General features: G+C 32.6%; 1 protein-coding gene across 1 annotated transcript; it reads left to right on the top strand.

Moving 5' to 3' along the window:
• The first annotated feature begins 504 nt into the window (after positions 1 to 504).
• LOC139514129 (ankyrin repeat and KH domain-containing protein 1-like) lies at positions 505 to 20,427 on the top strand. The gene is made up of 4 exons (XM_071302883.1): positions 505 to 836; positions 3,148 to 3,377; positions 8,219 to 8,492; positions 14,910 to 20,427. The coding sequence occupies exons 1-4, from the start codon at positions 620 to 622 to the stop codon at positions 20,339 to 20,341; spliced, it is 6,153 nt and encodes a 2,050-aa protein (XP_071158984.1). The 5' UTR covers positions 505 to 619; the 3' UTR covers positions 20,342 to 20,427.
• The last annotated feature ends 3,773 nt before the right edge of the window (positions 20,428 to 24,200 follow it).

The following is a 24,200-nucleotide window of genomic DNA, read 5'->3' as shown; positions in this document are numbered from 1 at the left end:
TTTAAGTTATTGCCCTTGGACACATAAATTATGTGCAACGCGGGGGAAATTGGGACTCTGTTCTTTTATAGTTAATTAAACCTTCATTGACAAATGCTTCATTATCTAAAATACACTCTGGTGTAAACAATCACATTATATACATGTATCTTTTTTCAACTAGTATGAACTTTAAAAAATAGTCTTTGTGTAATTTCCAGTCATCCTAGCTAGGAGCAGATTTTATGGAGATTTATGTTCCAGGGAACTGTTTTATGAAAAAGGAATAAATATTATATTATATTTACATAAGTTTTCAAGAATTATTGTTATATACCATTTTGTTGCATGTGGAACATATATTATGCAAAATAAATTTTCAGTAACATAGTTTGGAATTTTTGTTATACTTTTTAATAGTCCTAAACACATGTGTTACTTTTTTACAGAAAATATTGGACATTTGATTTGAGAAATCAACGTCATACTTGCAAAGGTTGATATATCCTTATGCATATCGACACAAAATAAGCAAAAAGGTCTCCAACTAAGTACAACATTTGCTATGGTATTCCTTTGTCTTATCTACGTGATGCAAACAATCCGCATTTCTGTATAAAGGATACAAAGAATCAAGAAGATGGCTTCTCTTTCTACAGAGGAAGAAAACTATGTTAGAATGAGTTTATTGCTGACAGGGATTTCTCCACGTGCAGCTAGAGCCTTGTTTGATCGTGAATTCCAACCATCATCTTTAGAATCGTCTTTGAAGAAGGCATACAACAAACTGATGAAATTGAAAAATAAATATGTAATAAATGCAGCACAATGGAGCCTCCTGTTTACTCGTTTTCCTGGTAAGTGCAAAGCCTCGTTTTAATTGGTCACTTCAATCTCAATTTCAATTTGTATTAACCAATGACTGAGTAAATTGAAATTCTGTATGAAAAGTAAATGTTTTTGCTGTTCTATGACAGCAATCTGTAAAAAATCGTCAGTCCTGTAATGGTTCTGTTTGCAGATTTTATTGTATGATATGCTAGTCACAGTAAAACTTTCTATTAAATATTTAGCTTACGGTGCAACAAAGGCAATGTGAGCTGTAACCGTAACTTTGTGTCTGTCGACCGTCTGCTTTCCCCTGATTTGTCACTCAGCTGTCTGTTGTCCGTAAATGCCGTCAATACCAATGTTCTTATCTGGAACTGTTCAATGGATTGGCACCAAGGTATACTGCTTCATCTGTAGGATGTCTACTTTAAAGTTTGTGATGTTCGTTCAGGTGGATCAACCAACATTGCTACCATTGCTAAAAATTGTGGAACTTATGTTTTGGGTAATATTGAAGAAAAGAAATATAGCAATCAGAGAAGAATAAGTAGGGTAAAATTTCTGAAAACCTATTGGCCTGTTTTAGAGTTATCACCACGGAATAGATGACAAATTTGTGCATGTGCTTGGCTGTTATTTTGAATATCTAAAGAGCTAGGTTTAAAAATTGTAAAATCTGACAACTTGTTTAGGGAATTTTGGCCCTGATATCACTATTTTATAGTTTTGTATCCTGTTTTGGATGTAACACAACAAATATTACAGTAGCGTATAAATTGTTAATTTAATCAGCAGCTAAAAACCCTAACTAAAGCAATAAAAGGTCCATACAAGCAGAATTCACTAGGTGATTGATTCAGGCACAGATTAGCCTCTTGTTGTTATAAGCAGATGGAAATAGTATTGACCAATTACAAAAGAACCCTCTATCTCAAGCTACATTTACTAACCATGAGGAAACCCTTCTGGATAGGTTATCAATGTGTGGTTCGTTTGATTTCTTTCTCCCTTGTTTTAAATATCATATATCAAACTCGATATATACTCCATGCAGTGGTAGAATCTATGTTTTCTACCAAATCTATGATCAACTCCTAGGATAATACATTTTTTTTGTATTCATGTCAGTCTGACAAATATATCATTTGGTCTGCTCTTCTTTTTAAGTAGTCATTTAGGTTTCGGGCTTATATGTTTTTCATAAACTATACATAATAGATCATGGCACTAGACTAGACGCCTCCGGGTGCGGGATGTTTTCGCTGTGTTGAAGAAACATTGGTGGCCTTCGGCTGTTTTCTGTATCTTTGACACATTCCCCGTTTCCATTCTCAATTTCAATTTCATATATATTTTCTATTCTTGAAATGTACATATGCATCTGCATATGACCTTTAACACACCATAAGTGAAGTGATTACAGATAAGTTCGCTTGTATCTCACATAGTTGGTCCTCCAATACAAAAATAAAAACCAGTAAAAATAAAAGGAACAACAAAACTGTAAGAATACATAAAACAAGCAAATCAGCTATGCATTGGAAAATAACTGTATGATTTGAACAAAAATGTTACAGTTTGTTCTTATGTTGTACTGTTACACCACTGTCTCAGGTAGGGGAGGGTTGAACGCTCACAAACATGTTTAACCCAACCACATTCTTTATGTGCCTGTCCCAAATCAGGAGCCTGTAGTTCAGTGGTTGTCTTTGGTTCATGTCTGTCATATTTGTTTTTCGTAAATTGTTTTATTAAACATTAGGCCGTTGGTTTTCTCAAATGAATTGTTTCATATTTTTCATGTCGGGGCCTTTTATACCCGACCATACGGTATGATTTTTTTCATTTATGATGTCCGTACGGTTGCCTATAATTGCCTACATCCATCTCATTAGAAATTTGGTGGATAGTTGTCTCATTGTAAATCATACCACATCTCCTTATTTTTATATGTACAATTAGAAGACAAATTTTGTCAACTGAAGAAAGTATACAAATTAATATCGAGTATACAATTTTCAATAGCAGTAAAGAAATTGACAGGGTTGCAAAGGAGCAATCAATACAGAGTGTAAGTCATTTGATAAGACTCTACGCTGTCATGTCTGTTTTTTTCGAATTTTATAAAGGTGACTGATGATCATTCAGTTAATAAATGCCATTTAAATTATGACAGAAGATTAATAAAGATACTTATACAATGGTATTGTGTTTTCTCTTTGTAAAACACGTTTTGGTTGTTGCCTTGTGACTTTCTGCATTGTTTATAGCTTTTATTTCTGATTCGAATTTTACTCTTTATCAATGCCTAGCTTTATCATGTTTTTTTATTTGTAGATGTTCCAGATTCTAAAACCTTTGATGTCACTTTAATGATAGCATTACTGAGAAATTTGACCACACTTTCCCCTCCTCTTCGTGGATTTGACTGTTTACCTTCTACCTTTGAAACTACACCTGGAGCAGATTTAGCTAGAATAAAATACTACAGAAACTACATGGCTCACCTGTACGATGTGAAATTAGACTCTGCGATCTTCAATACTTACTGGAATGATATCACCAATGTATGTAGTGTTATTCAATTATATTTATGCCCCCTTTTTTATTCAAACTTTTGGTATCACTTACTCATACATGTTTCATGATTGAATGTTTGATGTTATGCAGGGTGTTATTACATATAGTAAGGTTTAACTTTATGGTCATGTTTTTGTTTTGTAGGTTGATTGTTAGCTTTGGTTTTGCCATTATGTTGGTGGTTTTTTTTCTTGACTCTTTTGCTTTGGTAATTTCTGCCTTTTATAAACAAATTGGTGAAAATATGTGTTTGGGATACATCATATTTCTGGCCAAACAGAACAACTCTCACGCTATAGCATTTATATCATACTTGGTGTTTGGTCTTTAGGATGTCATATTTCTTATGTCGAATTCAATCAACCTGCGTAGGGGAATGATCAATTGTAAAATATGTAAATTAAATAGCTGTCAAGTGTTATTGGCATACTTATGATAAATAACGCGTCGCCAGTAAACTTAATTTGCGACCATCAGATCCCCAATTGATGCCGTCGGAGCTTAAAATACAATACAGTTATCTCCTAAGTGTTGGAAAGTACTGGAAAAAAAACATGACAAAAATTAAAAAAAGTATGGATACTGATATCTATTAATAAGATTTCTTGTAAAAATCCAAAGAATTGTTTTATGATACTTTTTGATTTTTAATTTAAAGAGGCCAAATCATACCTTCTTCTATGCTACGACTGATTTGCAATGAATATTTTAAAAATCATTGTTAAAAGTTATAGAAGAATGCTCTGCTAGATATTTAAATATTTACATTGTTTGAAAAGTGTATTGTTTACATCTGAGTTGAACTATTTTGATCAATCCTATTATTGGGAACAATTCAAACATTTATTATTTTTAATAAAATGACATTTGATTGTATGCACCAATTAAGCCTCAAATCATACCTTCTCTTTCTTAGGATCGATTAAAGCCATTAACACTGGACAAATTTCAAGCAAACCTAAACTGAATGATCCTTAGTGTATCAAATATTAAAACTGTGTTTATTGTTCCTGTCAAGATGACCACAATAGCTATACATAGTATATGAGGGTAAAATGCATTATTTAGTTAATATTTTGCAAATCATAAGAGGGAAAATATGAAAAAGGATATAAATGCTCAGACTGTCAAGATCTAACTGCTACCCATTTACATCAATATGATCAGAATCCTTTTAAGATTCATTGCCCTTAGAAAGATGATTTTGTTTTCCAATTTCGAGTGTTTTTCTATTACCTTGAAAACTAAAATAAACAATAAGAAATGGTAAACAGCAATTTTGATCAGCAATAAATTATACCAAAATACTAGTACGTGTAGTATGACTTAAACTATCTGATGACTGCTTTTTAAAATCAATTTTACTTATTTTTCAAGTTTCTGCCTATTATCTCGCAATTTTTTATAAACTCTAAAAAGAAAAAAATTATCAGCCAAAAAAATAAAGACTTAAAAAATGTCAACATGAATAAAACCATTGGATGTTCTGAAATGACAATTTTGACCTATTTGTAAGTTTTTGTCGCTTATCTCAAAACTATAATAGATCAGCAGAAACTAGGGATATCAACTATGTGAAGAATTAATTACTAGTTGGTTTTGTTGTTCTTTATCTCAAGGGTTTTAACCCCTCTGCATTATTATCTGGGACTAGATAATAGTCCCAGGAAATATGATTCATAATTTAAAGCTCATTAATCACAATCCATATTAAGTTAACAATAATCGGATCAATAATTTAATAAACAGCCAAAAGTAAAATCACAAAAATACTGAACTCAGAGGAAAATTCAATCGGAAACTCCCTAATCATATGGCAAAATCAAATGACAAAACACATCAAACGAATGGACAACAACTGTCATATTCCTGACTTGGTACAGGCTTTTTCAAATGTAGAAAATGGTGAATTGAACCTGGTTTTATTGCGCTAAACCTCTCACTTGTACGACAGTCTCATCAAATTCCGTTATATTTACAACGATGCGTGAACAAAACAGACATAATAAATATATAATGAATACAAATTCAAACCCGATCAAACAACAGATAAATTCTGTGATCGAAAAAAATAAACACATTTTCAAAGGCCAGTTGATTTAAGTCACTGATGCATTTAACAATTCATTGAGAGTCACAAGAGAGTCTCGAGCGTCGTATGTGACGTCACTTGTTTCACTTTTTGCGTTGAAGCCTTGACTAAGTCGGGTGTCTATTTTTTGTGTTGGTCTTTGTAATGTATTCGGGTTTTGTTTTCTGTAATTAGTTAATACTTCAGTTTTATCATGTATATCTTTTATATTAATTCATTTGATAAAATTTACTGTTTGCAATAGCATAAATTGTTCTAAATAAAAAGGATGTTCTTATCCCAAGCAGAAAACCCTAGCCGTATTTGGCACAACCTTTTTGAACTTTTGATCCTCAGTGCTGTACAACTTTGTACTTTTTTTAGACTTTCGAACTTTTATATCTGGGCATCACTGGTGAGTCTTGTGTTGACGAGGCGCGTTTCTGGCGTATTGAATTTTAAATCTGATGCCTTTTGTTAGCTATTATTCATGTGTTTCTTTGTCTAATATGTTCTCCTATTTATTTGTATTGTAGTCCTGTAATATTATGTTGTCATGTTAATGTTATATTTAACATTGCCATTAAAGTGCGAGGTTTGACATGCCACAAAACCAGGTTCAACCAACCATATTTTTTTTAAAAATGTCCTGTACCAAGTCAGGAATATGGCCATTGTTATATTATAGTTCGTTTCTGTGTGTGTTACATTTCAACGTTGTGTTTCCGTTGTGTCGTTTGTTTTCTCTTATATTTGAGTGTGAATTCAAAATTACTATAAGACGTGTCACGGTACTTTTCTATCCCAAAGTCATGTATTTGGTTTTGGTGTTATATTTGTTATTCTCATCGGATTTTGTCTAATGCTTAGTCCGTTTCTGTGTGTGTTACATTTTAATGTTGTGTCGTTGTTCTCCTCTTATATTTAATAGTTTCCCTCAGTTTTAGTTTGTTACCCCGATTTTGTTTTTTGTCCATAGATTTACGAGTTTTGAACAGCGGTATACTACTGTTGCCTTTATTTAACGTGAGATCAAGTTTATTCTAATTCTCCAATTCAAGCCTTAATATGGAAAATCTATTAAATATGCCAAAAAATGTCACTTTTCAGATGGTTTTTGTCAAAAATGAAAGTGGCCGCATCCGTGTTCATCTTCAACCTAAAGTTATATATGTTATGTATTATCATCAAATACAACTTACATTTCAATATTAAAAATGAACACAAATGCGGCCACTTCCATTTAAGACGGAAACCGTCTAAAATTAACTCAAATACTAAAATTTTGAAGATTTCAGTAATTTAGCATGACTTAATGATGCTAATACCCGATAAATGTGCATTGTATTGTCAAAAACAGCCCTTATTTATGTAGCAGAATAATTCTACTTTTCAATAAATAACTAAACGTTTACATTTTAACAATTTTGTAAAACTGCCATATGTTGGGGCCAAAAAGGGGTCTTCCTTTCAAAATGGAAAGTCCTTAAAACCTGACAAAATCAAACGTTAGACTAAACTCCAGTATTCGAGTTGTCGTTGACATCCCTAGCAGAAACTATAATTCGCAAAAAATGATCAGCAATAAAGGATCTTTAAAAGAACCTATATGATCGAAACAATTGGATGACTTGTTATAGAATTAGTTGCCCCAAAGAGATGATTATTTACGAATTTTCAGTCTATTATCGCTTAAGACATAATAGAGACGCAAAACTTGTAAACAGCAAAATTAATTTGCACTACACCATCATGCTATTCTAGATAGGTGATAGATTCAGGCTCTTAGGAGACTGCTTATTAATGTTTAAATGGAAACTCCTGGTTCCACTGTGCTTTGGTTTGAGTGAAATCTCCTTATGTTCAATATTAAATATACTGTAAACCAACTTATTTTCGCGACCGATTTATTTTTGCGACTTTTTGGGAGTAAAAAAATAACGCGAATATAAATCGTGGCGAATATGTAAAACTTGGATCTTTCCTTATAAAACTACATCAAGTTATTTAGAATATCGAGAAATTAATAGCCGCGAAGTGGACTAGAAAGTGTTGAACGCGAAATAAAGTATCCGCGAAAATAAGTTGGTTTACAGTGTTCCAATTTTAGTTGCACCATCAGGCTATTACGGATGTAAGGTTACATGGCTGTTTTATGAAATGATTTTATCAATCAAAATGTTACGAATGGTTGCATGAGTGTTTTATACCATGGTCCTATCAGGCAGTATAGAATGTTCGGCTGTATAGATGGCGTGATTATATTAGCGTTTCATAAAAGGTATCAGGCAAAATGAGATGGTTGGTTTCATTGGTGTTTTATGAAAAGGTCTTATCAGCAATATGGGATGCTAGGTTGCATAGGTGTTTGACAAAAGTGTTCTCTTAGGCAATTTGGGATGCTTGGTTACGAGTGTTTTATTTAAAGCAGTTCATAACAGGCAATATTGGCTGTGTGGTTGCATGTGTGTTATAAAAGGGTCCTACCAGGCAATCTGGAAAAGGATGTTGCATGGGTGTTTATTTATAATTTTATTACTACATCAGCCTTTAACATGTTTTTGCTTTGTTACTAAAATCAATTCACAGACATGTTGTTAATATTATTCCTTTCTTATGTAAATGCTGATGTTACTAGTATATGGATATAACAATGAAAAATGCTTCAATTGCTAAACTGTCACTTTTTACCTTTGGGTCACACAATCTTGGTGTATTAGGAACAGTTTATAGTATATTCATATATTTAACTTACAGGCCATTGATAGATTAGGCGGACAGGAAATGAAGCAGGAATGTGATCATCTGAAAACCAAAACTTTAGATCAGACCAATCGAGAAATAATGCTTGATATTAAACGGTCTAATGATGAAATCAGGGAGCTGAAAGAATCTTTCGAAAGTCTGAAGCTGTCACATACTGAAATGAAGAAATCCCACGAATTATTACAAGAAGATCATGCAAATGTTACAAAAGAACTTCAAGAGATAAAATCCTCTCAGAAAGATACAGTACCTTGGAATGTTAGAGGTAAAAGTGGGGCCAAATGTATTTTATCTTTTTTAGTTTAATCTAAAAATGTGATGCAGGATGATCGCAACCGACTTCTTGGAATGATTTTGATTATTATTGAATGGTTAGGTTATGTGCTAAAAACATTGATGTCTCATGAAAGTTTATGATCAATTGGAATAATTTTGTCTGTCATTTGGCTTCTTGTTTTCTTTTTGTAGGTTAATTTTTAAAAAAGATTAATTTTTCGATCACTTGAATTAGATTCTGTTTGATCCACTTTCGGCCTTATTTTGGCCATTAAGCGTAGGAAATGCCATTAAATCATGATTCTTTTGGGAGATATCCAGCTGAAATATGTATTAGGAATTTTGGTCCTCAATGCTCTTCAACTTCGTACTTTATTTGGCCTTTTTTTTTTTTTTTTTTTTTTTTTTTTAACTTTTTTGGATTCGAGCGTCACTGATGAGTCTTTTGTAGACGAAACGCGCGTCTGGCGCATATACAAAATTAAGTCCTGGTATCTATGATGAGTTTATGTTATACCATTGTATGATGATAATTTATTATTCACCTCGTATGAATTTTACTAATCCTCTAATGATCTGAAAGGGGTCCAATCTAATTAAAAACCGATCTCTCATCGCTCCTGTTTCTGATATGTCGCGTGGGAGATCTAACGAAACCGGCTTTGAGGTCACATGTGAGTGAACTAAAAGTTATGAATTTATAAAGATATGCAAATGAGTTGACGACCTATTAATAAGCCAATCAAAAAAGTTTATGAATTATTTTGACTGACGATTTCGTCGTAAATAAAATGAGTTACATCCCTTTGCCTTACGTTAAACTTCCAAGATCGTGGAAGACTCAATTTCATTGGTCGAAAAAGACACACCTACGAGGTCACTCACATGTGACCTCAAAGCGGGTTTCGTTAGATCTCCCACGCGACATATCAGAAACAGGAGCGATGAGAGATCGGTTTTTAATTAGATTGAAAGGGGTCCATTGCCAACCATATAACTTATAATAACGAACGCAGAAAACACTTTTTTGAAACCACTATGAGATGAAATCCCCCAAAATCAGTATAATATAAGGAGATGAGGTATGCTAACTAATGATACAGCTATCCCCAAGAGTCCAAATGATATGGATTTAAACACTTATAATTTACAATTCGTCATTCAGCAATCAGCAAAACATACAGTATAGTCAGCTTTAAAAGGCCCCGATATGCCAACATGTGAAATATTTCGATTTTAAGTTCCAATGGATTATTTTATTACAAAATAATAAACTAACAAACTGTTGAGACAGAGATGTGTTTCGCTTTTTAAATTTAGGTAGTAAAATGCAAATGTTGAAATTGGAATGGCAACATTTAAACGTGTAGACCATGCAAAACAATTAAAGCAATGACTCGACTATTTCTCTTGTCGGATTTGAAACTACAAATAATTTAATAAATATTTCTCGAAAATTCAAGAGGCTGTTCTGCATTTTTGTTTTCTTTGGTTCGCAAAAGCACAATTCTATTTTAACACACCGGGCCCTATGTGCCAGGGATGGGGTAATCGTAATCGATTGTAATTGATTACATTTTTTCCAGTAATCGACAGTAATCTGTAATCGAAGACATTTTCGATTACATGTAATCGTTATTTAATCGAACACAGCAAAAATTATGATGAAATCATCGATTACTTTTCGATTACATTTCGATTACTTTAGTAAAATAGTTTGATGAAATATAACCTATTTTAAATGAAAATATGTATATATTCAATATTCATCACTTTGTAGTACAGATGAAATAGAATGTATTGATATGACTTAAAGAATTTTATATCAACTGCCTAATTTTTATTTATTGTCTCAAGCTGCATTATGTTCAACCAGATCTCCTACCAAAATTTTGAAACAAATGGATTCATGTGCTTGTCAATAGTTCATGACCTTTAATATTAATATAAAAAATAAATTTGAAATAAGAAAATAGATTTAGAATAAGTAATGTTAGGTTCTGTACTACACTAAAGTAGAAAGGTAGTAAGCTTATTTCTATAAAATTCCTTAAAGCATACAATATATAAACAGTTGATTTCTTATAATGTTATGATATACATGTATATCAAAATTGAGAAAGTACACAATGAACCAATGACTATGCATTGAATTGTTTTTAGAAATAGATACATGTATCTCTCTTTGACACTATAAATATATTTTGTTAATAATTGATTAGACAATAAAAAAAAATCTTAACAAACTTCTTGTCTTTACTTATCAAATGATCAATCTCTTCTAATCAATAAGATACATACTTTGTTTTTATTTCAATAACTGTATGTCTAATTAAGAGGAAATTTTTACATTATTTTTCCCCAGGTTATAAATTGTACTCAATTGGCAGTTTTATAACCTATAATTAGGGTGGTTATCCAAGCAAAAGGATTAAATTATGCATCTAATTATTACTTTTGATCTTTAAAATTAGGTGAACAAATAAATTATTCTATCTTTTTTTATATTTTTTTCAGAGAAAACTTCCAACCTTGTAATTAACTATGCAAAAATGTACCTGTCTTTAATGAGTAAAAACAATAAAGCTAACTAAGTCAGTATAAAAGCAAAAATTTTGAGAAAAAAACTTTGATATAAATAAGTACTTGATGAAATGCGATGTCATCTCTCATTCATGTTGAAAGTAAAAGTTTTTAATTTCTGATCCTCAGTAACAGATTCCTTCTAGAAAACAACTGCCAACTTATAACATGGAAACAATGCTTCAAATACTGGTTTTGTAATATTTTCACTATACAAATGTTGAAGCATGTAATTGACAGTAATCGAAAAGTAATGTAATTACTTTTGATAAAGTAATCGATTGCAATCGATTACATACAAAAATCTGAGTAATCGATACACATAAATCACTCATGTAATCGATTATTAATCAATTACATTTGTCAGTAATCGTGCCCATCCCTGCTATGTGCAACATGAATTATTTAGAGCACTACGTGCTGTTGTGGTAAAACATCTTTGAAATCAATTGATCAAGTTCAACCAATTTTTAGGATGAATGATTCTTGGGGTATTCAGTATTAAGTGTTGTGTTTTTGTTTCTGCCATTCAACCAACATGGCCGCCATGGCTTAAAATTTAATATAAAGATTAACTGCATTAATTGCCTAAGATGGGCGTAACCAACGATAAATAATTATATTATTTTTGTTTTGAACATTTATAAAAGTCGAATTTCGAAAAAAATATTTCGCTATTAGCAGTCAGTTTGATAAAAATTTGTAAATATAAGCTTAAAGACATCGCTGATGTATTATCGACCTTCAAGTCACTATTTCACCCTCATTTGAACATCTCGTTGACTGGTTCAACATTAAAATCATTTAATATAGGTAAAAGCAATCAGATAGTTTTCATTATAAATCAATCAAACCTAGAAAAATCGTCATTATACGATTGCACGTGCCAGTCTTTGTATTTCTATTTTGTTTAAATCAGATCGTATACCATCGACATTCTTCGGAGGTTATCCCGATTGTTGTTAAGAAGCCTAGAATACACACACGAAGATGATACATTATAACGAGTCCATACATTGCTATTTGTTTCTTTTGAACTTTTTGTAATTTGTATATACGTTCTAGTTCGATTCAATCAAATGTGAAAATTTGAGTAAAATCGATGATCATGAATTTGATAGGCAATGCCTCTTTTAATGGTAAAAATCATAAATCTGAAGATGCTTAAATGTTCAGAATCTGCATGTAGAAACCAAAGACATACAAAAGGATAAGCTGAATATTAGATATTCAAAAATGTTCGTATGACCTTCATAATTGGATGATTCCTTATAGTAGTTATTGTCCTTAAATGATGACTTTATACTTTATAATTTTATCAACTTATCATTTCAAAAAACTCAAAAAGGATAGATAGACACATGATCAGTAATGCAAGATATACGAATATGCTGATATGACCAAAACCTTTAGATGACATGACATCTTTTGGGAATTATTACTTTAAAATAAAGATTTGTTTTACAAAATTTAGCAGTTTCAAAAATACAAAACATTAATCGATAGACAGAAACTGTAAACATGAATAATTTTCAGCAATCACGAACAAGATAACGAAATTTTTCTACATTTGAAAATGCCTGTACCAAGTCAGGAATATGACAGTTGTTGTCCATTCGTTTTTGATGTGTTTTGTCATTTGATTTTGCCATGTGATAAGGGACTTTTCGATTGAATTTTCCTCGGAGTTCAGTATTTTTGTGATTTTACTTTTTATCAAGTGATAGGCTTTTTCTAATGGGACGAACTGAGGAAATCGAAATTTGTTTACACCGGCAATTCAGTTGTCAAAGGAGGTTATAACCCTTAAAAGATGACGTTTGTCCATTTCAGTTTTTCTGGCAGGAAAATGTTGAGCACAATAACATTTACTTATGAGTAAATTTGACCGGAATTGTGAAACAACTCTTTATTGAAGTTGGATGACCATAATGGAATATCTGTTTCTCATATGACGAGGGATATGTTCAAATTGCCGTAACCACAATCCCGTCCTATTTTCCTCGAATTTAACATATTGATTTATAATTATCACCGGGTTTGTACTTACACGAGCAACACGACGAGGTATGCTTACTCTATCCGGAGCAACTAAAATCAACCCCATTTTTCCTGTGAGGTTTGTGTTGCTCAGGGTTTAGTTTGTATGATGGTTACATATGTTTACTGTCGAATGTTTATGGTAGTTCAAAATATACAATTTACGTATCTTCTCTTCTCCTGAGAGTTATTAAGCTCTATGATTAAATTGATGTTGTTTATACAGGCGAACAAAAATAGTCCATAGTATGAAGAACACATATGTTTCAAGATAATGAAAAGACACACTAGAAAGTGAAATGGAACTATTTGTGTGCAGCTTTTGTTATAAACATCAATAATTACAACCCAAATATGCCAAAAGTAGATATTTTGATGAAAGTAACAAAATCGTCTGAATTTCTACCAAATTTAGGCCTAGTAAACATAGAGCGCAGGTTTCGAAAAACAACATATTCAATTCAGATGTAAAATGTTATAACAAACAGTATGCTTAAAGATCATTTTTGTCGACGCATGCGCTCTAAGTTTCCAGTCCAAAAAATGAATGGAAATCTACCTGTTTTTTTTTTTAATTTTCGTAAAAAATCTAAGTGTGTGGTACATGTATTTGTGATGTTACGAAAAGAATGATAATACGTGAATTTTCACAGAAAGGTATATTTCCAATCTAGTTTTTGTTTAAACTATGAATCACTGTAAATTTGGTCAATAAATCCAAATTTGAAATTTTAGCTAGCAATAGAAACCATTTAAGGATTTTATCGAAACTACTCCTTTATTGATCATTTGATTGAACTTATTCTGAAGGGTTACCGAGTACAATTAATACACCGAATAAACATGATCCATTACTGAAAGTATATGGGAAATGAACATAACAACGAGAACTTACTCTGCTTACTTAAATATGAAATGTGGTCAAGCTCTGATAAATAGGATCTACCAGATATGTAAACCTTGAAATTATGCCAAACCATTTACAATTTTCCAATTACTTATAATAAGTCAGAAAATCAAATGATAGCTAACAATTGTTTTTTAAAACCATCGAAATATGTCTGACTGAAATTATGGAACATATGCCAAATGCAGAGAATATATAAAGTATTAAGGTTTTCTGCCTTCTGAAAAACAAATCATCCCTATGTTACATTTTGCGCATGTAATAATTGACTGATTTTGACGTTTAACGCCACTTTTAACCTATTAGCTATATACTGGTGGTAAGTTTTTATGGGTGTATGACGCTGGAGTGCTCGGAGGGAATCACCGACCTTCGCCAGTAATACTGACTATCATAATCAATAAATGTTGGGATGGAACTGACCTGACAACCTCAGTTTTAACAGGCTAGTGATATAGTAGATGAACTACTAAAAGAAATTGGCAACTGAGGCCCCAAGTGCTTGGTAGACTAAATCAAAACTGACTATACACAAGCGATAATTATTATCCTCATTTAACTCATTGTTAACTACACAATTTCGATATAACGAGCATACTGTATTACGCTTGACAAAATAATGTGTTGTGCACAGTATATGTAAACAAATGATGGTGCCCTATTAATGTTTACAACACATTATTTTGTAAAGTATAATACTGTGTCTACCGATCATGGCACTTTGAAGTTGTCTAACGATGCAGTTCAGTAGATGATGACTTGACAATATTATTCAGGTAGAACAACCACACATGCTGCAATATCCTAACAACTACAAACTGAAGAGAAGAAAATCAATAATTATTGAATATGACTAATTCATATTTCATATTTCAGAACAAATCAACAAAATAGCTGAAGACTGGAAGAACAATGACCAGATGTTTATAATCACCAGAGCCGCAAAGCACGTACTGAAATGCATAATTGAGAATAGTTGTGTAACTATTACTGCAAGTTCTGGTGCAGGAAAGACAGCAACGCTACGACACGTCGCTTTGAAAATGTCAAATGATTATGATGTTCTTCTTGTTTCTGAACCAGTTGACATTATAAAATTTTACAATCCAAATAAGAAAACATTGTTTGTTATTGATGATTTATGTGGAAACTTTTCTGTTGATCTAAGTGACATTAAAAGCTGGGATCCACTCATTGAGCGTATAAAAGAAATTCTTGAAAACAAACAAACAAAAATAATTGCAGCATGTCGATTACAAGTCTTTCAGGATCAAAAATTTGGTATTTTATCAGTTTTCAAGTCATGTGCATGTAACCTGTTGTCAATGGAAATACGTTTGTCAAACACTGAAAAACAGTCAATAGCAGAACTATATATGAAATCAAAAGCCCATGAGATTGCTGACTATTATGATTTATATGATTGTTTTCCACTTTTATGTAAAATGTTCCATGATAATCCCAATTTTGATGTTGCAAATTTATTTCAGAAACCATTTTCAGTTTATGAATTAGAAATTGACAAGCTACTTCAGATTGGGCTACACACTAAATATTGTGCTTTAGCTTTATGTGTCATGTTCAATAATCAATTGAAAGAAGAAATGTTGACAAAAGATGTGGATGCAGATACCAAACGAATCATCAAGAACACATGTCAGGCATGTAAACTGGACAGAGGAACTTCTCTATTGGTTATACGGGACGAACTTGACTCACTTACAAATACATTTATTAGGAAGGTACAAGGAAATGTCATGGGGCAAGGTGAACATTACTATAAAGCCTTGCATGATAAAATATTTGACTTTCTAGCTTACTACTTTGGACAGAAAATAATCGAATGCTTGATAAAGAATGCAGATAGTTGTTTGATCAAGGAGAGATTCTTATTAGAAAGAGAAGATGTCCTGGATCCGTTTATTAATGTTGTACCACCAACATATCATCAGATGTACATACAGAGAATGATTGATGATTGGTCAATTGGAAAAGTTCAGGATATTTTTAGGAATATCAATATGAAGATACCTCAGTTCCGAAAGAAATTTTTATTTCATTTGTCTAAGCTTGATACAACTTTGCAAAGACAACTAGCACATACCTTTGACAATAAATGCCAACGATCTGCAGATTATTGGTTTGTTGGTTATAATAAATACGACACTGTGTTATTACATTGTTGTTTAATAGGAGATATAAATTTGATCCAGTGGTGTTTAAACCATGATGTTGATGTGAAAAAGTGTACATATGATTATCAGTCACCTGTAATGATTGCTTCTGAACAAGGTCATACAGAAATTGTAAGAATGTTGTTGGACAAAGGAGTGGACTGTAATATATGTGACATAATGCGTAAGTCAGCATTAATGAAGGCCTGTGAACATGGTCATACAGAAATAGTTGAAATGCTGCTGGATATAGGAGCAGACCTTGAATGTGACCAAGCGGAACGGTCACCTGTAATGTTGGCGTGTGAAGGTGGGCATACACAAATTGTACGAATGTTGTTGCACAAAGGAGCACGTTGTAATAAGTTTGACGACGAAAATCGGTCACTTGTAATGATGGCTTGTGAAGGTGGTCATACAGAAATTGTCCAAATGTTAATTAACAGAGGATCAGACTGTAATACATGTGACTATGATGGTCAGTCACCTGTATTGAAGGCTTGTGCATATGGTCATAAGGAAATAGTAAAACTGTTGATAGATAGAGGATCAAAGTTAAATGAATGTGACAATGATGGTAAGACACCTCTACTTATGGCTTGTGAACATGGTTTTATAGAAATAGTAAGGATGTTGTTGGACAGAGGGTTATATTATAATAAATCTGATAATAATGGTTGGACACCTTTATTGACGGCTTGTGAACGTGGTCATACAGAAATAGTAAAGATGTTGTTAGATGGAGGGGTATACTTTAGTAAATCCGATAATGAGGGTTGGACATCTTTTTTGTCTTCTTGTAGACATGGTCATTTAAATATAGTTAAAATGTTGTTAGACAAAGGAGCAGATTATGAAAAATGTGACAACTTGGATCAATCACCTGTAATGACAGCCTGTGAAAACGGTCATGCAGAAATAGTAAGAATGTTGCTAAACAGAGGGATAAACTATAATGAATGTAACAACCATGGTATAGCACTAATATTGAAGGCATGTCAGTATGGTCATACGGAAATTGTGAAATTATTGTTAGACAAAGGGGAAGACTTTAATAGATGTGACATGTGGGGTAAGTCGCCTGTAATGTATGCTTGTAAACATGGTCATACAGAAATAGTTCAACTACTATTAGACAAAAGAGTGGACTATAATAAATCAGACAAAAAGGATCAATCACCTATGATGGTTGCGTGTCGATATGGTTATTCAAATATTGTTCAGATGCTGTTAAACAAAGGGGCAGACTACAATAAATGTGATAATCATTATAAGTCCCCTGTAATGAAAGCTTGTGAACATGGTCATACAGACATAGTTAAGATGTTGCTTGAAAAAGGTGTGGATTGTAATGAGGTCGATATCTTGGGTCAGTCGCCTTTAATGAAGGCTTGTAAACATGGACATACAGCTATAGTTGGAATGCTATTGGACAAAAGGGTAGACTATAATAAATCTGACTTAAATGGTTTGACATCTTTTGCATTTGCTTGTTCTCACAATAACAGAGAAATAGTAAAGATGCTGTTAAATAAAGGAGTTAACCATGATACATTGGACAGTGTCCGCCAGTCACCTTTTATGAAGGCTTTTATCCATGGACATATGGAAATAGTAATGATGTTGATCAAAAGTGGATTAAACTATAACCAATATGACAGCAAGGGAAGATCACTTCTAATAAAGGCTTGTTCAAGTGGTCTAACAGAATTTGTCAAGATACTTTTGGACAACGGTGTAGACCATAATAAATGTGACAAAAAGGGTCAGTCTCCTTTGATGTTTGCCTGTAGACATGGTAATAGACAAATAGTAAGAATGTTGCTAGATAGGAGAGTAGATTATAATAAATGTAACAAATGGCGTTGGTCAGCTGTACTGTATTCTTGTAAATATGGTCACCAAGAGGTTTTAAGGATGCTGATTCTCAGCGGAGCAAACATTAATAGATGTGATAATAATGGTTGTTCACCGGTTATCATCGCTTGTAAACGTGGCTATACAGGAATCGTTGAGATGTTATTAGATAAAAAAGCAGACTTTATAACATGCAATAATAAGGGACAGTCACTTCTAATGTATGCTTGTAAATATGGTCGTACAAAAATAGTAAGAATCTTGGTAGAAAAAGGGGTAGACTATAGTAACTGCGACCAAAACGGTATGTCACCTCTAATGCATGCATGTAAACATGGACATACAGCTGCAGTAAAGATTTTGTTAGACAAAGGAGGAAACTCTAATTCTTGTTATGCTGACGGTTCTTCCCTCATAATGCATGCTTGTAAAAATAATTATTTAGAAATTGCAAGGATGTTAATACACAAAGGAGCAGACTTTAAAGAACGCGACAGAGATGGTCGATCTGTGCTGATGGAAACATGTGGACACTTAAATGAGAAACTAGCATGTTTGTTAATAAAGAACGATGCAGACTTAAATAAATGTGACAGATTGGGTCTATCACCTGTAATGATAGCTTGTGAAAATGGTAATGAAAAAATTGTAAGTTTGTTGTTAGAAAAAGGAGCAAATTATGATGAAATTGACAGAACTGGTACGTCACCTTTAATGAAGGCCTGTGAAGGTGGTGACACAGAAATAGTAAAGAAATTGTTAGAGAAAGGAGCAAACTTAGATAAATGTGACAGATCGGGTCAAACACCTGTAATGAAAGCGTGTAAACAAGGTCATGCAAGTATTGTTAGTATGTTGTTAGAAAAAGGAGCAGATTACAAAGAAATAGACAGAAAGGGCCAGTCACCTATGATGAAGGCTTGTGTACATGGTCACACAGAAATAGTAAAGAAATTGTTAGACAAAGGGGAATCCTTTAATAAATGTGACAGATCAGATCAGTACCCTCTAATGATGGCTTGCGAAAATGGTCATCCAGAAATAGTATGGACGTTGTTAGACAGAGAAGCAAACTGTAATAAATCTGATTATTATGGAAACACACCTTTAACAAAAGCTTGTAGAATGGGCCATACAGAAATAGTAAAATTGTTAATAGACAAAGAAGCAGACATTAATAAAAGTGATTTTGATGACTTGTCACCAGTAATGATAGCTTGTGAACTTGGTTTTACAGAAATAGTAAACATGTTAGTAGATAAAGGGGCAGAATATGTTAAAAATAACGTTTTTGGTGAGTCACCTGTCATGATAGCTTGTTACAATGGTAAAAAAGACGCCATGAAGTTATTATTGGATAGAGGAGCAGATTGTAATCATAGTGACAGTGAACATGCCTCACTTTTAGTTAGAGCTAGTGAAAAAGGGCATACCGACATTTTAAAGTTGTTGTTAGAAAGAGGGGCAGACTGTAATAAAGTAGATAAAAATGATCAGTCACCTGTATTGAGGGCCTGTGAACATGGTCATACAGAAATAGTAAATATACTGTTAGACAGAGGAGCAGACTTTAACAAAGTGGACTTTAATGAACAGTCACCTTTAATGACGGCTTGTGAACATGGTCATACAGAAATAGTGAATATGTTATTGAAAAAAGGAGCAGACTTTAATAAATTGAATTTGCAAGATCAGTCAGCCCTCATGAAAGTTTGTGAGCATGGACATACAGAAATAGTAAATATTTTGTTAGATCGAGGTATAGACTGTAATAGAATGGACTGGCATGATCAGTCATCATTAATAATGGCCTGTAAACATGGCCATTTACAAATAGTTAAGATATTAATAGAAAGAGGCGCAGACTGTGATAGATGTGACTACGAGGATCAGTCACCTGTATATATGGCTTGTGAAAGTGGTCATACTGAAATAGTAAAGGTGTTATTAGACCGAGGAGTAGACTTCAACCGAAGTGATTATATTGGTCAGTCACCTATAATGAAGGCTTGTGAACATGGTCATACAAAAATAGTTGAAATGCTGTTAGATAATGGGGCAGACTTAGATACATGTGATATGCTTGGTCACACACCGTTAATGATGGCTTGTATACATAGTCATAAAACAATAATTAAAATGTTGCTAGATAGAGGAGCAGACTATAGTATATGTGACAATGATGGCAAGTCACCAGTTCAAATTGCCTTTCTGAACTGTCAGTATGATATAGCTACCATGATTAATAAACATGCTTTAATGGAGAAACAAGGCTAAACGTCAACATGACATAAATGATGTACTTTCCAGAACGGACTTAGACAACAAGAGCAAATGAATTTTTGTTAAAGTAATTAGCAATATGTTTGTTAATTGAATATTTATGATTTAACATGTATTGGTTTCTTCAACGGAAATTGATATCAATTTTATAATTGATTAATTATATAAATAATATTGTTGCTAAAATATATGCTACTATTATTGTACCACTTTTCCGTTAAATAGTATTATTTTGACAAATTAACTACTATTCTCTAACAATATGCATGTTTTTGATAGTTTTGCTTAAAAAATATAAAATATATATTTCATACATTCTTTTACAATGTAATATTCTGGTGATGATACATTCTTGTACCGTAAAATACCGCATGACATTTATTCAACACACATGACACTGTTATCTAATGAATGAGAAAAACAATACTTAGTTTTAGGGAAGCGATGGTGTTGTATTTTTGGTTCGTTCAATAGTCCGTCATATAATAGATTTGACCTCTTGGTTAAGGAAGGTGAAATGAAATTGTAATTAATACTATGTGAACTTTGTAATTGATTAAAAAAATATATTTAAATAGTTCACCTAACATTAAAATGAGAAATAAGTAAATTTGTAGGTTTATATTGTTTATCATGATGATCAGAAGACATCAACAAGAAACGTACATATGTCTTCATTGTTAAGTGATAAGTGTCATATTACGCTGATTTCATAGTTTACTGAATTTTTAGAGATTAATGCTAATGTCTTTCTCGTTTTTTATGTAGATTCCCCGTTTGAATGGTTTTACACTTGTAATTTTTGGGGCCCTTTATAGCTTGCTGTTCGGTGTGAGCCTTGGCTCCGTGTTGAAGACCGTACCTTGACCTATAATGGTTTACTTTTGTTTTTGTGACTTGGATGGAGAGTTGTCTCATTGGCACTCATACCGTATTTTCCTATATCTAAGTATTCTTTTTGAAAATAGACCACACATCATTGTGATAAGTAAGCCACTTTTGATACTTTTTAGATAAATTTGAGAATTGTATGATGATGATTTAACAAGTGAAGACAGATTTTCTCTTATCAACTTTATGTAAAAACTAATCTTCTTACAACTAGATCACTAGATCACTAGATTGCCACTGAACGTTAAGCAACCAACAATCAATCAATCAAACTTACAGATAGACATGTTGCTTCTGTAAAGAGATCAATAACGTAATTTTAGTTACCTTTGAAATGATTTTGATGAAGCTGTAGTATTGTAAAAAAAAATTGTATACGTCAAAGATGGGACGTATTTATAGATCATCGGTGATCATCTCAATGACATTGATTTTCTCGCTTGAGCCAGTACGGAGAAAGTGAAAAAAACTATCGAGTTATGATGACCAATGATAATCTGTTCATCGCTATTTAACAAATGACGACGTTGTTAACTTCATGTCATTTACAAAGCCACGTGCTGTCTTAGTTTCTAGCGATTTTTCATATCACTGGACTCCACTGAGACCGGAAATTATCAGTCAGCAAGATGACTAAAAAATTTCCTAAAATGGCAATAATATGGTATTTCAATGCTCGTCTGTCTATCCATCCAACCGTTATAATATCTGATGATTGATAATCAATAAATGTGTAGCAACAAATAGTACTAAAATTAAGTATAAAGTATAATTTCCAATGAGACAACTGTCAACAAAACTCAAATGGTGTTGATGTAAAGAACTATAATTAACCTTACTGCCTTCAATAATAAGTAAAACCCATATCATAAGGTAAGGAATTAAAAGCTTGACAGTGAATAAACAGCACATTGCAATAATCAACTAATCATCATTATGATTAGTAAATGAATGCATTTCAGGGTGATAATCTCTTACTATGATATGATATTTCCTTTAAAAACAGACAGACATAACAAGTCAGATTGTTATCTTAGAATTGAGAATGGAAATAGGGAATGTGTCAAAGAGACAACAACCCGACCATAGAGCAGACAACAGCCGAAGGCAACCAATGGGTCTTCAATGCAGCGAGAAACTTCCACAACCGGAGGCGTTTTTTAGCTGGCCCCTAAACAAATATGTATACTAGTTCAGTGATAATGGACGTCATACTAAACTCCATATTATAAACAAGAAACTAAATTTAGAAATCATACAAGACTAACAAAGACCAGAGGCTCCTGACTTGGGACAGGCGCAACAAAAGTCGAAAAAGATAAGACAAAAGTATTAACAATACATCTTTGGGGGCTACAGCGTAAACTATTTGTTTGAAGCTTTATATTACACGAGGTAGACCACCTGTATGCCAAAAGTCGTAAAGTTCCGTCTGTCATATTACCATTGTCCTTGACCTCTGTATGTGGTTGTTTGACTGCTTGAAAACTTTTAGTTGTCATAAATAACTCACTTAGCAGTTATACGATGACTATTGTTTATTGCTATATTGGATCCTTGGAAGTTCGACACGTGTCCATAGGAAAGTGACCTCATTTTATGGAATAGCGATCAAGATTTATTTTAAGTGGTTTGTTCTATTTCTGAGATACTATACGCAATAGGAACACCTTATTTGGTGTACGGAATAATTGTTAGCTGTACATGTCTGTCTGGAAGGTTTCATTGTATAAATGGTTTTCAAAGGTACCAGGATTATAATTTAGTACGCCAGACGCGCGTTTCGTCTACATAAGACTCATCAGTGACGCTCATATCAAAATGTGTTAACAAGGGCTCTTCTTACATGAACCTCATTATAATGTCACTGTTTAACTTTGAATGAGGTTTGTTACGCAGATATTTTAAACAATAGGCTTCTTTTAATAGTTCCCATGTTGTAAAGAGATCTTAATATCGTTCGTCACCGAGATTTGAAATTCTTCAGTAAAGATCTAAATATCGCTGATAAGGCTGCTTATAATACTAGTATCATTATTGTTTGACGTAAATTTTACATTGGGGTTCTGCAAAAGGAAATCACAAATTCACAAATATTCCATCTGACTTTATTTTAGTAAGTTACATCTTTAACAGATATAAATTTCTAGCTACTTCTTTACAAGCAGAACCATACACATTGAAAAGTAAAATCACAAAAATACTGAACTCAGAGGAAAATCAATTCGGAAAGTCCATAATCACATGGCAAAATCAAATAACAAAACGCATCAAAAACGAATGGACAAGAATTGTCATATTCCTGACTTGGTACAGGCATTTTCAAATGTAGAAAATGGTGGATTGAACCTGGTTTTATAGCTAGCTAAACCTCTCACTTGTATGACAGTCGCATCAAATTCCATTATATTGTCACCGATGCGTGAACAAAACAAACATACACAATAGGTAAAAATGTCAAAAATAGGGGTACAGCAGTCAACATTGTGTTATCATCTTAATCACTATAAAAACAACAAATGTAACGAAAAAGCACAAAAAGGCATACATCAAATTAACATCCTCATTTCGATTATATATATATATTATGGGTTCCAAATGTGCACTAAACATTTTACAAATAAAGATTTATTTCGTCTTCAAGTCTATTCTAGTTACTACTACACTAAATTTAAAATAGTGGAACTAATTACTTTTGGAATATCAACAATTCGTTGAAGGTTCTTGAAAAATTGCATGCATACGATTTCAAATCTGTTCGAAGTTTGAATTGTCTACCCTATATACCGCTTCATCTCATAATCTTATTAAGAAAACCATTCACACACCTTATTAAATTGGCATTTAAAAATCAGAATGCGAATATATATGTTTAAACTCTTTAAGGTCAATTTACTAACCACAAAAAATATATATCTATATCTTTAACGGGAATCTTGAGACCAAAATTTATGATGAAAGA

Source organism: Mytilus edulis, chromosome 3 (genome assembly GCF_963676685.1).
Source record: "Mytilus edulis chromosome 3, xbMytEdul2.2, whole genome shotgun sequence".
NCBI lineage: Eukaryota > Metazoa > Mollusca > Bivalvia > Mytilida > Mytilidae > Mytilus > Mytilus edulis.
The sequence above is the reverse complement of the archived record's forward strand: the minus strand, read 5'-3'. Positions and strand labels throughout refer to the sequence as shown.